At 43.1% G+C, this 14495-nt stretch overlaps 1 protein-coding gene across 5 annotated transcripts in view; it reads left to right on the top strand.

Annotated features, from left to right (window-relative positions):
- The window catches only part of HCK (HCK proto-oncogene, Src family tyrosine kinase), a 100818-nt gene that overhangs the window by 78738 nt on the left and 7585 nt on the right, over positions 1-14495 (top strand). For all 5 annotated transcript variants that reach the window (XM_042463127.1, XM_042463124.1, XM_042463126.1 and 2 more), the window contains 8 exons: positions 675-789; positions 1487-1529; positions 3189-3288; positions 3660-3758; positions 4966-5069; positions 6232-6384; positions 6957-7109; positions 7665-7847. In XM_042463127.1, coding sequence (XP_042319061.1) covers positions 676-789; positions 1487-1529; positions 3189-3288; positions 3660-3758; positions 4966-5069; positions 6232-6384; positions 6957-7109; positions 7665-7847 — 949 coding nt within the window. In that variant the 5' untranslated portion in view covers position 675. The remainder of the gene's footprint in view (positions 1-674; positions 790-1486; positions 1530-3188; positions 3289-3659; positions 3759-4965; positions 5070-6231; positions 6385-6956; positions 7110-7664; positions 7848-14495) is intronic.

Here is a 14495-nt window from a genome sequence, read left to right as displayed (position 1 = left end):
AACCAGGAAAAATCTGGTTGCAGCCGGGTTATGGCAACCCTAGCTGCACCTAGACTTTGAAATGACCTGCCAGAAGAGATTCAATAGATAAATACATTTTCCAAATTTAAAATAGCACTGGAGACTAATCTCTTCCAGCAGGACTTTCCAGAAGATATTTAAACGTGTAAATTTTAAATGATTAATTTTAAAAGTAAATTGTATTAATAAATATGTGTCTTGTTTTTTCTTTCATTTGATGTATGTTCTAACTGATGTTGTGTTCTTAACTGATGCATATATGTTGGCCTTTTGTTGTTCCCTGCCTAGAAATAATAATAATAATAATAATAATAATAATAATATAATATCTCAAATAATCCAAAATCCAAAACGCGTTTCATCGGTGGCTAAGATAGTGACATCTTTGCTTTCTGTTGGTTCAGTGTGCGCAAACTTTGTTTTATGTACAAAATTTTTAAATATATATTTTATATTATTATTATTATTATTATTATTATTATTATTATTTGTCCTCATGCCATCGTATTGTTCTAGACAAAGTGAAGAACAGGATAGGTCCCTGATGCAGCAGACTGAAGGAGTGAGATTATCACAAGAGGATTTGTTTCTTTCTCCCGACCACAAAAGCATCCAGGTTTTAAGGTCTCTCTTTTTTGTTTCATTCCTCCCAGGATGGGTTGTATTAAATCTAAAGAACGTGGCTTTCATGGAAAGACTTCAAGAACTAATTCCAGCTCCAGCCTCCAGGGTCATTATGTCAAAGATCCCACGTCTAAGAACTTTCCTGTAAGTCTAGGCTGACCGTATGTGCCATTCTAAATAGGACAGAACTGTTTTTTCTTCTTCGTATTTCCAGTGCATCCCATCGCTTTAATATAAATGTCAATTTTGTCCCGTTTTCAAGAAAAATGCCCTGCTATGTTGCAAAAATGGTTTGAAGATCCCAGTTTGAAATTGTGGTTGTCAAAAAAAAAAAAAACCTTACAAAATTGTATTATGGAGTGTGAGAGGTTTTATGATAAGGTGTTGAAATTGCTATGTAAGATTACATGTCTTTTCTACTTTATGTCCAGGTTAAGGTTGGGTTAGCCCAGACATCGTCTGATAATAAATCTGCTTTTGTTGGTTTTTCCCCCCACTTTAAATCCCATTTTTGCATGGGATCCCTCATGTGTGATAAACTCCTTAGTCTCTTCAGTGTAATGAGACCTAAGAAGTGTGAAGAGCCCACTATCCTAGTTGGGTACTCTTCAAATGTGTCAGACTACAGCTCCCATCATCCTCCATCGACAATGGCCATATGGGGGGGGGGGGTCAGAGTGAACAATATGCTCATCTGAAGGGCACCAGGCTGGAGAATGGCTGTGTTAATAAAGACTGCAAAGGACCATGCAACATTTTCAAAAAATCATAAATGTAAAATGCTGTAGTAAGGATGAATTGTGACCAGTTTAAGAACCAGTCATTTTCCATTGCATCCCAGGCTTACCGAGGATCCTGCGTGGGGACCACACAGGGAAGTGATGGTATGTATTGTCCGGTTTGGTCAAAGGCAGCTAGGTCAAAGGCTGCTAAACCAGGGCTACTTCTTAACACCTTGCAGAGACTGTGCTTTCCCCCTAGGAACAACTAATTTTGCCAGATACCTCTTTGGAGGCTCAAATGGCACATGAAATGGAAGAACCAGTGCTCTGGTTTATGTAGGGGTGGGTGGATCAACTGTGGGTTTTAGTCCAAACTCCAAAGAAGCGATCCAAGGTGCAGGAGCTATTTTGGGATATAAGATTCAGCCCCTTGGCTTTCCCTTGTAAAGTTAGAATCATAGAGCTGGAAGAGACTTCCAAGGGCCATGAAGTCCAAACCTCTTCTGCCATGCAGGAAGACACAATCTAAATACTCCCTGGGACAGATGGCCATCCAGCATCTGCTTAAAACCTCCAAAGAAGGAGACTCCACCACTCTCTGAGGCAGAAACATATTCCACTGTTGAACTGCTCTTACCATCAGGACGTTCAAACCAAGGAATATCACACCAGTCTGCTGTCCTGAGACAGTTGTGCTAAAAATGGAAGCATACCAGTTTTGTATTATTTCTTATCACACTTTTCCCTATGATAGCGTTTTCGTGATTCTCAGTCTCATGATCTGTTTTCCACGTTGCCAAATGCCACCTTCCGGAAACAAGGAATTGCCCCTGGGCGTATGCGGCCATTCAAGCCAATGGGGCTTGACTATTAGTGATTTTTCATTTTCGTGGGGGGGCACTGGCACGGATCCCCCGCAAAAGCAGAGGGGCAACTGTGATTTGAATAAGGAAAGCAGTAGGGAAGAGAATGTCTGCATGTATTAAGGTGGACTGCTACAGAACTTGGAAAAGCAACCTCTATGCATTGCAGTTTTCAGGCTTGCAACGGTCCATGTGGCCAATGGTTGTGGTGGCTGGGGATTCTGGGAGCTATAGTCCCCCAAAGAAACTTTTCCTAGTTCTTATCTCAAAGGACACAATGTTGTTCTACTCAGAAAATGAGTTCCTCCCTGCCAGTGAATTATTATTATTATTATTAGTAGTAGTAGTAGTATTATCCTGTCTCTCCCTACAGATTGAAGTGGGTTTACAGTTGGCAGGTTGGGAAGTGAAGGCAAATGATGCAGTGAAGTCTCTAGTGATGGCAAGTGGTATAGATTTACCCCTGTCCTCTTGAAGTTTTTTGTTTAGCTTGGGGAAAAGGTTAAGGGGTGATATGATAGCCCTGTTTAAATATATGAAGAGGTGTCATATTGAGGATGGAGCAAGTTTGCTTTCTACTGCTCTAGAGAATAGGACTCTGAGCAATGGAAAAGCGATTCCATCTAAACATTACTTCCTGACAGTAAGGGCTGTTCGACAGTGGAGCACATTTCCTCGGAGAATGGTGGAGTCTCCTTTGGAGGTTTTTAACCAGAGGCTGGATGGTCATCTGTGGGGGTGTTTTCATTGTGTATTCCTGGATGGCAGAAGAGGGTTGGACTGGATGGCCCTTGGGATCTCTATGATTCTATGATTCCAAGTACATTGCCTTGCAAGGAGACATCTGAGAGCATTTTTGCCCTCTTTCAGACTAAAGATCTAGGCCTAGGGTCATCCTTGTTTCCAGCCTGTGTGTTGTGCTTGTTGTGTGAATGTATGCCCTTCCTCACTCCCACAGGATCAGAAGACTTCATTGTCCTGGCCCTTTATGACTATGATGCCATCCATAAGGAAGACCTCAGCTTTCAGAAGGGGGAACATCTCAAAGTCCTAGAGGAGTGAGTACCAGGTCTCAGTCCAGTTTTTTGAAGAAGAGGGCATTTGGCGTGAGAAGCAGCATTCCCATGGGTCTGCAACCTGTGTTCTCTGAGAATATCGTCGATTATATGCAGTTTCAACTTATGGCACTCCTATCCTTTGGTTTTCTTGGCATGATTTATTCAGGGTAGCTTTGCCTTTGCCTTTCTCTGGGTGGAAAGGGAATGACTTGCTCAAGGTCTGTGGGTTTCCATGGCTGATCAGGGATTCAAACCATGGGCAGTCCTAGTCCAGCACTCAAACCTCTAGCCCATATTGGTTCTCTCCTGAAAATCCTTTACAGGGTGAAATAAGCTATGCTCCCATGCTTTCCCTTTCTCTTTCTGTGTAGGTCAGGCGAGTGGTGGAGAGCCAAGTCACTATCTACAGGCAATGAAGGCTACATTCCCAGCAACTACGTCGCCAGGGTCAACTCGCTGGAGACAGAGGAGTAAGTCTGGACCCGCAACTGTGCCACAGGGAAACTGGATTCCCATGCACAGTACATATGTGTCAGATGCCTCCCTGTTTCAATCCCACAGTGTGGGTGGCTGCAATTGAGTACCAGGTGTTTGCACAGGGAACAAGGATCATTTAACCCCCACTCCATCCATGCCAATCTATAGCTCACTATTGTGCCAAAAGTGGAAGCAATGCAACATCACTTCTAGTTTCATTTTCTGCCATTTTCTTTAGAGGGTTGGGAGAGTTCAGCCAAACACCTGCCAGCCCTGGATCCCATCCAGGAAAGGTGGGATATAAATCTGATAAATAAAATCAAAAAATAAAAAGAAAACACTGGTGTCCATTATTTAATGGAAGTTCAACTACTTTGCCCAGGTTTGCCCCCCAGCAATTCCAGAAAGGCTGAGAGAGACCCCTGTCTGGATGCATTTAAGCAGAGCTGTTGCCATTTATGTACACCAAGCTTGGGCAACCTTCAAGTGTGCACTTTCCACATTTGTGCACCAACCACTGGGCCACTTTTCTGCTATTGTAGGCAAGATTTTCTATTGTTGTAAAGGTAGGAGGGATTAGGGGTTGATAAAAATTTTGTTGTCTTACTGTAATTTTATCTCTGTTGTAATCTGAAATATAAATAAAACATCATCATCATCATCATCATCATCACCATCATCATCATATGGACCTAGATGGAACAGTGGGATTGATCTTGGAGCTTGCTATTGATTCCTCAGTTATTAATGAATTGTTCATGCAGTCTTCACATCGTTAATTTTTTGAATGTTCCTAAATTAATTCAAGGGAATACCCAAGCAAGGGGACTGTGGGCATTTATTCATATAGTCACCAGCTATCCAAGGCCACTGATGTCCATTTTTAGCATTTCAAAGCTTTCAATGAAGACGCTTCCTGAGTTACTAGCTATACAGAAGCCTAGACTAACCCATCCCAAAGTCTCCTCCTCATGACAATCCCTTGGTCAAAATAACCTACAATTTAGGCATCCAGAGAAAAGGCCCTGGGAATGTCAACATAGCCGAGGAGAGTTCTAGATGTTATCATTCTGAGAGTGAAGAGACATTTCATGAGGATGGGCACAACTAGAGATGGGAAGCTTGAGAAAAAACCCAGAAAACTTTTCCCCCTGTGACTTCAACATTTCCAGAAATTTTACATGGATGTTGCCTCCACAGTTGGTTTTTCAGAGGCGTCAGCCGGAAGGATGCAGAGCGGCAGCTGCTGGCTCCTGGAAATGTTATCGGCTCCTTCATGATCCGAGATAGCGAGACTACTAAAGGTAATGCTCCCTCTCACCCCCCAAAATGGGCAATAGGTGCCAAATTTTTTAGAAGGATCCATCCTATCCCCTATTTGCACCAAGGACAGGCTGCCAACTAGATACATATCTCAAAGGGGAACAGCAATCTCAATCTGCTTCTTAGTGATGCTCAAACTATAAGATATTTTGGAAATTCCTTCTTGACAGAAGGTTGAAATGTAAGACACGTCTTCAAAAAGGAGGACAACTGGTCCAGATGAGAATGTTGCTGTTGCCATTTGAGCTTGCTGTAGTTTCCAAGTCATCTTGGAGGGGCAGTTTCATGTAGAGTGCATTGCAATAGTCTAATCAGAAAGTTACCAGTAAACTATGTGGATCTACATGGATTTATATTTTAACATGTGCTATGTGCCTTTGTAATCTCCATGTTTATTTCTCATGGAGAAACCCTCCTTAGAAACACTGTCTCAGACCACATTTATAATGAGTGAAAATGTTGCACCTTGAACTCTGATGGCAGGTCTATCATTTTTCAATAATAAAGGTACAATAAAATACTATTGAAGGTCTGATCTGCACTGCAGAAATAATGCATTTTGATGCTGCTTTAACTGCCATGGCTCCATCCTATAGAATTCTGGGATTTGTAGTTTGTTGTGGCATCAGGACTCTCTGACAGAGAGGATTAAATATCTCAGAAAACTACAAATCCCAGAATTCCATAGCATTGAGCCATGGCAGTTAAAGCGGTGTCAAACTGCATGAATTCTGCAATGCAGATTAGTCCCAAATCATTAAAAGTGTCTACGTCCCCACATGTGCTGCTCATACATATTGAACACAGTGATAGATTCCTCCAGAAATTGCTATGCATTGATGCAGGACAACAAATATTATTATTATTTCTATTTACATAAGAAGTAAAAGGCTGCCCTATTACATAAGATGCATTATGGTTGGTTCTTGTTTCCGTAACAAGGGCTGCCGTTTTCTCCATAAGAACTATTTTCCAGACTGATAAGGGCAGTGCTTTGGATTTCTTCCCATGTCTAGTGATGGCCATCCTGGCCACTAGACAAAGGAACCCAGCTAGATCCCATTGAAGGAGATTTATATGGTCGGAAGGAATGGAAGAAACCATTGTCCTCACCCTCCGTCCCTTTCCCTCCTCTTCTGGCAGGGAGTTACTCTTTGTCGGTGAGAGATTTTGACAACAGCAACAACATGGACATAGTGAAACATTACAAGATCCGGACACTGGACAGCGGGGGTTTCTACATCTCTCCTCGGAATACCTTCAACAGCCTCCACGAATTAGTTGCCCATTATAAAGGTAAGCAAGCCTTGGGAATTTGGGGATGGATATACCTTATAATCATAATGTTATACTGGTTTAATTCCATTGTAATGCCCACTTTTGTATTTTTTTTAATTGTTATTGAGGGGGTTAAATTTGTAAGCTCTTTTGTGTCCCATTTTTGGGAAATAATAATAATAATAATAATAATAATAATAATACCACCCCTTCACCATCTTCTGCTGCACTGAGGGGGTCTTTCTCTCCCTGCTTCAGGGAAAACCTGAAAAGCACCCCCATAAGGTAGCAGTAAGACCAAAATAACCTAAAGGCACCAGATCCCATCTGATCGAAGCAAAGCAGGGTCAGCCCTGGTTAGTACTTGGATGGGAGACTATCAATGAAGACCATATGCTGAAGGCTATATTTCAGAGGAAGGAGCTGGCAAAACCAGCTCTGAGTACTCCTTGCCTAAGAAAACCCTATGAAATTCATGGAGTCACCATAAGTGAACAGGCAACTTGAAGGCACATGAGTGTCCAACATCAAGTGGGTCTGTTGGGGAGTTTGACACTAAAGGACTGCTATTCTTCTTGGGTCTCTTTCAGGACAAAGCGATGGTCTATGCCAAGCACTGACCAACTCGTGTGTTGTGCCAAAGCCTGAGAAACCCTGGGAGAAGGATGCCTGGGAAATCCCCCGTGACTCCCTGAAGCTCGAGAAGAAACTAGGAGCTGGACAGTTTGGTGAAGTCTGGATGGGTAAGAAGATGAAGTCAGACTGTTTATTGCCTTCATAGTAGCATGGGAAGAGTATGCTAGATCATTCATTTCCTGCTTCAGAAACAAGTTCAGCCATAACTGGGTTTGAATTCCCTCTGAGCCATGAAACTGACTGTCTGACCTTAGGCAAGTCATACTCTCTCAGCCTCAGAGGATAGCAATGGCAAACTCCCTCTGAAGAAACTGGCTAAGAAAACCCCATGATAGTGTCGCCTTAGGATCACCATAAGTCAGAGACCACTTGAAGGCACATAACAACAACAACAACAACAACAGAGGTGTATATGAAACATAAATGAATTTTGTGTTTAAACTTAAGTCCCATTTCCAAGATATCTCATTATCTACATACGGCCAAATGCGGGTATTCCAAAATCCAAAACAGTTCTGGTCCCAAGCGTTTTGGATAAGGAAGACTTCACCTGTATAATTCTCTGCAATGACAGGAGCACAATGGAAAAGGCATATTGCGATTCTATGGGTTTATTCCAATGGGTTCGCTGTGATTCTACCGCCTCCCTCTCTCTCCTCCAGCCACCTACAACAGGCACACAAAAGTGGCCGTGAAGACCATGAAGCCGGGCAGCATGTCCGTAGAAGCCTTCCTGGAAGAGGCCAACATCATGAAGACCCTGCAGCACGACAAACTGGTCAAGCTGAATGCTGTTGTGACCAAGGAAGAGCCCATTTACATCATTACAGAATTCATGGAGAAAGGTAAAAGACCCAGCACTGGCGACGGCTGGCCTGTGCACTGCCAAATGTTTTTAGCTGGAAAGGATGATTTTTGGGGGGGTGGGGAGGGTGGCTACAGAGCGTGGGAAAGATACATTTTGGATTGCAATTCCCAGAATCTGCTGGCCATGCTGGTAGAGGATTCTGGGGGTTGTAGTTCAAAAGCATAACTCTTTCAAGTTGCAGGGTAAGGTGGAAGCTTTCAGTGAAAACTTCCAGGGAGCTGTAGCCCCCCAAAATAATTTCTCCAATCCCTGGAGTAGGATGAAGAGGAGGTTTTCAATAAAATCCCCCACCCCAATACATTTTTCATGTCCTTAGTACCTGTTTTATGTTCCTAGTACCAGAGGCAACGTCACCCACCACGTATTTTTCTCAATGCGTACTTTTATTCCTGAGAACAGTGTGTTGTGGTTTGAGCACTGGATTAGAAATCTGGATGCTGGAGACCAGCGTTTGAACCTCACTCAGCCATGGAAACCCTCTGAGTGCCTTGGGCAAGCCACACACTCTCAGCCTCAAAAGGAGGCAAAAGCAAACCCTTTCTGAACAAATCTTGCTGAGAAAACCACATGAAAGATTCACCTTAAGATCACCCTAAGTCAGAAATGACTTGAAGGCTTGCAGCAACAATGTTCCTTGCTGTATTTGCATGAGAACATGGCATAGTGAGGGCAAGAAGGACTGCCCTTGCTCTGAATTGACTTCAGACATTACCACATAATTGGCTTCATGAAGGTGACCATGCTGCATTGCTGGCTGTCCTTAGTACAATTTCCCCCTCCAGCTACTACATTTTGCTCCTGCACAACCAAGGGGCTCTCATTCCTTTGTTAACAACATGTACACAAGTGCCACATGCCACGGAAACTGTGCAGAAAGCAGCATGCAGCTGCAAGGAAGAGATAATAATGATCAAACAGGAAGGGAGAGAGAGTTATACACACAATAACGAAGTGGAGAAAAATAATCATTCGTGCTTTGAAAGTATATTTATTACAGGGAATACAGGGCAACTTGGAGTACAGGACAAATTACTCTACACTGTAGTTTGATATCACTTTAAGTACTGTAGTTCCACCCTATGGAATCCTGGGATTTGTAGTTTTATAAGGCTTTTAGCCTTCTGTTCCAAAAAGTGCTGGTGCCTCACCAAACTACAGATCCCAGGATTCTGCAGGATGGAGCCATGGCAGTTGAATTGGTGTCAAACTGCTTTATTTCTACAGTGTAAATGCACCCTTTGTTCTGAGTAAGCCTGTTGAGGACTGGGCTGCATAAATTCATATAACACATTGCAAGTTTTTTTCCATTCTTTCAGGCAGGAGTGAGTCAATCACAGCCTTCCAGATCTTGTTGGGTTGCAAATCCCATCAGCCTTAACCAGCAAAGCCCATGACGCTGCATGCTGGGAGTTGCAGTCCAACATATTCTGGAGGACTAGAGTCTGGACAGCCCTCCCATGGGAGAATTGGAAAATAAATTGCATCTGTTTGGTTTTCAGAATGTCCTACAGACAAGTGAGGAAAGCAAGGTTGCTCTCTTTTAAGCCATGTTTTCCCCCCTCTAAATAATGGACTAAAAGCTACTTTCTGCCTCTGTTTTCATGTGTTTCTCCCTTTCATTGCTTCTTGGCTAAGATACTGCAAAATATTTGCAGCTATGCTACTGAGGACAGAGTGGGATTTTTTAGTGTGTATTTGGACACAAAATGTACAATTGGAAAAAAATGTGCTGTTGGAAAACGATAATATACTTTTAGAAAAATACAGTGGGCCCTTGGCATCCATTGGGGTTTGGTTCCAGGACCCTCAGTGGATTCCAAAATCCATGGATGCTCAAGTCCCATTATATACAACGGCTTAGTAAAATGGTGTCCCTGTATATAATGGCAAGACCAAGGTTTGCTTTTTGCAATGTATAATTTTTTTAAAATATTTTCAAGCCAAGGATGGTGGAATCTGTGGATAAAGAAAGGCCAACTGTAGTGTGACTACTGGGACCAATGGAGTTTGGAGGACCAGTATTGTCTTCATTCCTGTTTCTTATTTTTGGGAAAGTACTGTATTGCCTCCAAAAAGTAACTAGTAGCAAGCAACACATTACTTCAAAGATCTGATTGTGTCTAAGGCAACTTTGTACCATACATTCATGACTGTCAGGGAGTGGTTCTCTGGGGAGAGAGAGATTTCAGATGCTGATTGCTCTTTTTAAAATTGTGCCAGGGATTGAACCAGAGAATAAACTAAGTAAATCCACTAACCAGAGCATGGAAATTTGGAGGTGGAAGGTTACCACAACTTCTAGAATCTCATGCAGCCACCTATGGATTTTGAGAGTGAAAGCCACTGGGTCATGTCACACTCTATCAGCCTCAGAGGATGGCAATGGCAAACGTTTTCTGAACAAAACTTGCCAAGAAAACCTCATGGCATTAGCGTTGCCATACGTTGGAAATCACTTGAAGGCACACAACACACACACACAATAAAAAAGGAACATGTCTGGCCAGAGAGAGGAGAAGGAGAGGAGCAGCTGGGCAGCCATATTGAGATCGTGTGCTTGTTGCTGATTTTAATTTTCTTTAACTCAACAACTCTACTCAAGTGGCATCGGGTTAGAATCAGATATTGAAACAGAACCTTGCCTTTAAGTGTAAGATAGCAGCCAGAACATTCCTTTAAAGTTGTATTCCCAGTAGATTGAACTCGCTTCCACAGGCTGGTGAAAAAGGCCAAGTCATCAGGGGCCTTAATGTTGGTTTTTACCAGAGAATTTTTTGAAGAGGAAGCCCACAGTCCTGTTATAGTCATTACTAAAGACTTTGTAGTATGGACGATGAGGGATCTGCTGCAGTCACCTGCAACTCTTGTGGGATGTTTCTCTTCTTGCCTACAGAAGTGGAGAACTTCACATGCCCCAAGTGCTGTAAATAAGGAGACCTTGGTCTGGGGAATTTATCATTAGCTCAAACAGAGGAGCGGTCTCTATCCTATGTATACGAAGGTAGCCAAGGTAATAGGTCAACAGAGACAAGTTTTATGAAAACTGAATACTGTTTATTATTCATTCACACATAAGACAATCATACACTCACACAATCATCCAAGAACTCAGGAATATAGTAAGTTAGCGTTGGATAGATAACATGAGGCTTTCTAATGCTTATATTCACCTGTATTGGCCGTGCTCCAGGTCCAGATTGATGAAGACTCAGCAACACGGAGGGGAAGGAAGGAGGGGGAGTGGATTGGAACTATATCAGAACTCAGACTGACATGAAGCCTGTCTGAATTCTAACATGGAACATAGACAAAAGGTTTGAGGCTCCTTAAATAGGCAAAATCTTGCCTCAGGCGAAGAGTTGTTTCCACATTTCAAAGCAAAGCCAAATCTACATATTAAAGATTGCTTGATCTATAGAAGTCTTCAAGGTGAGAATGGTTCTGGCCTGGCAAGACATCCTGGCCATAAATCTGCCTCAAAGGTGTAAATGACTCTTTTCTGTTGGCAACTCCTATCTGGGCCTCTTTGATCTATGTTTCAATTGCCTACGTGACCTGTCCGTCTTGCAGTGATGGAGAACTCTACGTCAGGTATCCCATCAGGCTCTCTGCATAGGATCATCAGAAGAAAAGTCATACACATTTAGGATTTTAAGGCACCAATGCTGGTAACAGTGCAAGTTGGTAGCACTCTTGGAGGAGAAAGTGCAGCAGCTGGAGTCCAGAGTAGCTACACTTCAGCATATTAGGGAACAAGAGGATTTCCTGGACACAACAGAACTAACGATCTTGGATGAGTACTACACAGAGGAAGATGCTAGGGTGGAAGAGGTCACTTGCCATACACAGGAGGCAGACAGCTGGAGGAATGTCACACAGAGAAGTAAGCCAAGAAGGGATTGTTCTGGGAGCTTGCAGCTAGATTCGAAGCTCTTTCCCTTATCAAGGAGGATGAAGAAGAGCAGCATGGACAGACTTCAGGGACAGAGCAGGGAAGCCTGAGAGTCCCACCCGAGGGAACAGTCGCTGCTAAGCCTCGGAGGAGGCGTGTGGTCGTAGTGGGAGACTCCTTGCTGAGGGGTACAGAAGCAGCGATATGTAGGCCTGACAAGATGTCTCGAGAGGTGTGTTGTCTTCCAGGTGCAAAGATCCGTGATGTGACAGAGAGACTGACAAGACTGGTCAAGCCTACTGACCAATACCCCTTCCTTTTGGTCCACGTGGGAACTAATGATACTGCAAGACACAGCCTTCAGGACATCAAAAGGGACTATGAGGTGCTTGGTAGGAAGCTGAAAGGAATGGATGTACAGTACAGGTTGTCATCTCGTCTCTTCTGCCAGTTGAAGGGCATGGTCCAGGAAGGGAGAGGAAAATAGCGGATGTGAACAACTGGCTTCGCAGATGGTGCCGCCGAGAAGGATTTGGATTCTTCGATCATGGGCTGCGGTTCCACGAGGAGGGACTTCTTGCAACAGACGGGTTGCATCTCACACCAGTTGGAAGAAATGTTTTTGCCAACAGTCTCAAGAACTTGATCAGGAGAGCTTTAAACTGAGTTCCAAGGGGAAGGGAGGCAATATTAAGGAAGGCGAAAGGGATGGCGAAAATAGTCAAACTGACATAGTGGAAACAAGGCAAACAGTGCAAGGACCCAACAGTGGGAGGCAAAAAAAACTTGCACAGGCAGCAAGTAAAAGGGAACCATGGTCTGCGATGTCTCTACACTAATGCACAGAGCATGGGAAATAAGCAAGATGAACTCGAACTCCTAGTACAACAAAGCAAATATGATATAATAGGCATCACTGAAACCTGGTGGGATGAGTCTCATGATTGGAATGTGGAAATAGAGGGTATAACCTTTTTAAGAGCAATAGGCCAAACAGGAAAGGAGGAGGAATAGCACTATATGTCAGAGATATTTACACCAGTGAAGAGATCCAGGACATCAATCATGGAAGCCAGGTGGAGAGCATCTGGATAAGAATCAAAGGGCAGGGAAACAACAAGGATGTTACGCTGGGAGTCTACTACAGACCCCCAAGTCAGACTGAGGAATTGGATGATATCTTTCTAGAACAGATGACCACACAGTCAGAAAAGAGAGATGTAGTAGTGATAGGCGACTTCAACTATCTGATATTTGCTGGAAGTCAAACTCAGCAAAATCCTCAAGGTCTAGTAAATTCTTCACTTGCCTGGAAGACAATTTCATGGTCCAAAAGGTGGAAGAGGCAACAAGGGGGTCAGCTATTTTGGATCTGATCCTAACCAACAAGGATGACTTGGTTAATGGGGTGCAAGTGGTGTGATCCTTAGGTGGAAGTGACCATGTTCTCCTGGAGTTTGTAATACAGTGGAAAGGAGAAGCCAGGCAGAGTCAGACACGCATCCTAGACTTTAGGAGAGCAGATTTCAGTAAACTTAGAGAAGTATTGAGGGCGATTCCATGGTCAGAAATACTAAAAAATAAAGGAGTTCAGGACGGATGGGAGTTTCTTAAAAGAGAGATACTGAAGGCACAATTTCAAACAGTTCCAGTGAGAAAGAAAAACGGGAGGTGTCTCAAGAAACCAGGATGGATGACTAAGGAACTTTCAACCGAGATGAGTTTGAAACGGAAGATGTATAAGAAATGGAAAAAGGGGGAAATCACAAAAAAGGAATTCAAAGAAATAGCAGGCATTTGTAGGGGTAAAGTCAGAAAAGCCAAAGCACAGAATGAACTCAGGCTTGCTAGAGAGGTTAAGAACAATAAAAAGGGCTTTTTTAGATATGTCCGCAGCAAAAGGAAGAAGAAGGAAACGGTAGGTTCACTGTGTGGAGAAGATGGCAAAATGCTAACAGAAGACAGAGAAAAGGCAGAATTACTCAAGACCTTCTTTGCCTCCGTCTTCTCAGAAAAGGCAAAGGGACTCAACCTGAGGATAATGGAGCAGAGGACAGAAAAGAGGAATTTCAGTACAGAATAAGTAAAGAGATAGTAGAGGAACACCTTATTAATCTAAATGAATTTAAGTCTCCAGGACCAGATGAACTCCATCCAAGGGTATTAAAAGAACTGGCAAATGTAATATCGGAGCCATTGGTAATAATCTTTGAAAACTCCTGCAAAACAGGAGAGATCCCAGCCGACTGGCGGAGGGCAAACGTTGTCCCCATCTTCAAAAAGGGGAAGAAAGAGGATCCCAACAATTATCGTCCAGTTAGTCTGACATCAGTACTAGGAAAGATTCTGGAGCAGATCATTAAACAGAGAGTCTGTGAACATCTAGAAGGCAATGCCATAATCATAAAAAGCCAACATGGGTTTCAGAGAAACAAGTCATGCCAGACAAACCTAATCTCTTTCTTTGATAAAATTACCAGCTTGGTAGATGAAGGGAATGCTGTGGAAATAGTATATCTTGATTTCAGTAAGGCCTTTGACAAGGTTCCCCATGACATTCTTGCAAACAAGCTTGTAAAATGTGGGCTAGACAAAGGAACTGTTAAATGGATCTGTAATTGGTTGACCGGCCGAACCCAAAGGGTGGTCAGCAATGGCTCCTTTTCATCCTGGAGGGAAGTGACCAGTGGGGTCCCACAGGGCTCTGTCCTGGGCCCAGTGCTATTCAACATC

The sequence above is a fragment of the Sceloporus undulatus genome, chromosome 4, assembly GCF_019175285.1.
Source record: "Sceloporus undulatus isolate JIND9_A2432 ecotype Alabama chromosome 4, SceUnd_v1.1, whole genome shotgun sequence".
Taxonomy (NCBI): Eukaryota; Metazoa; Chordata; class Lepidosauria; order Squamata; family Phrynosomatidae; genus Sceloporus; species Sceloporus undulatus.
The sequence above is the reverse complement of the archived record's forward strand: the minus strand, read 5'-3'. Positions and strand labels throughout refer to the sequence as shown.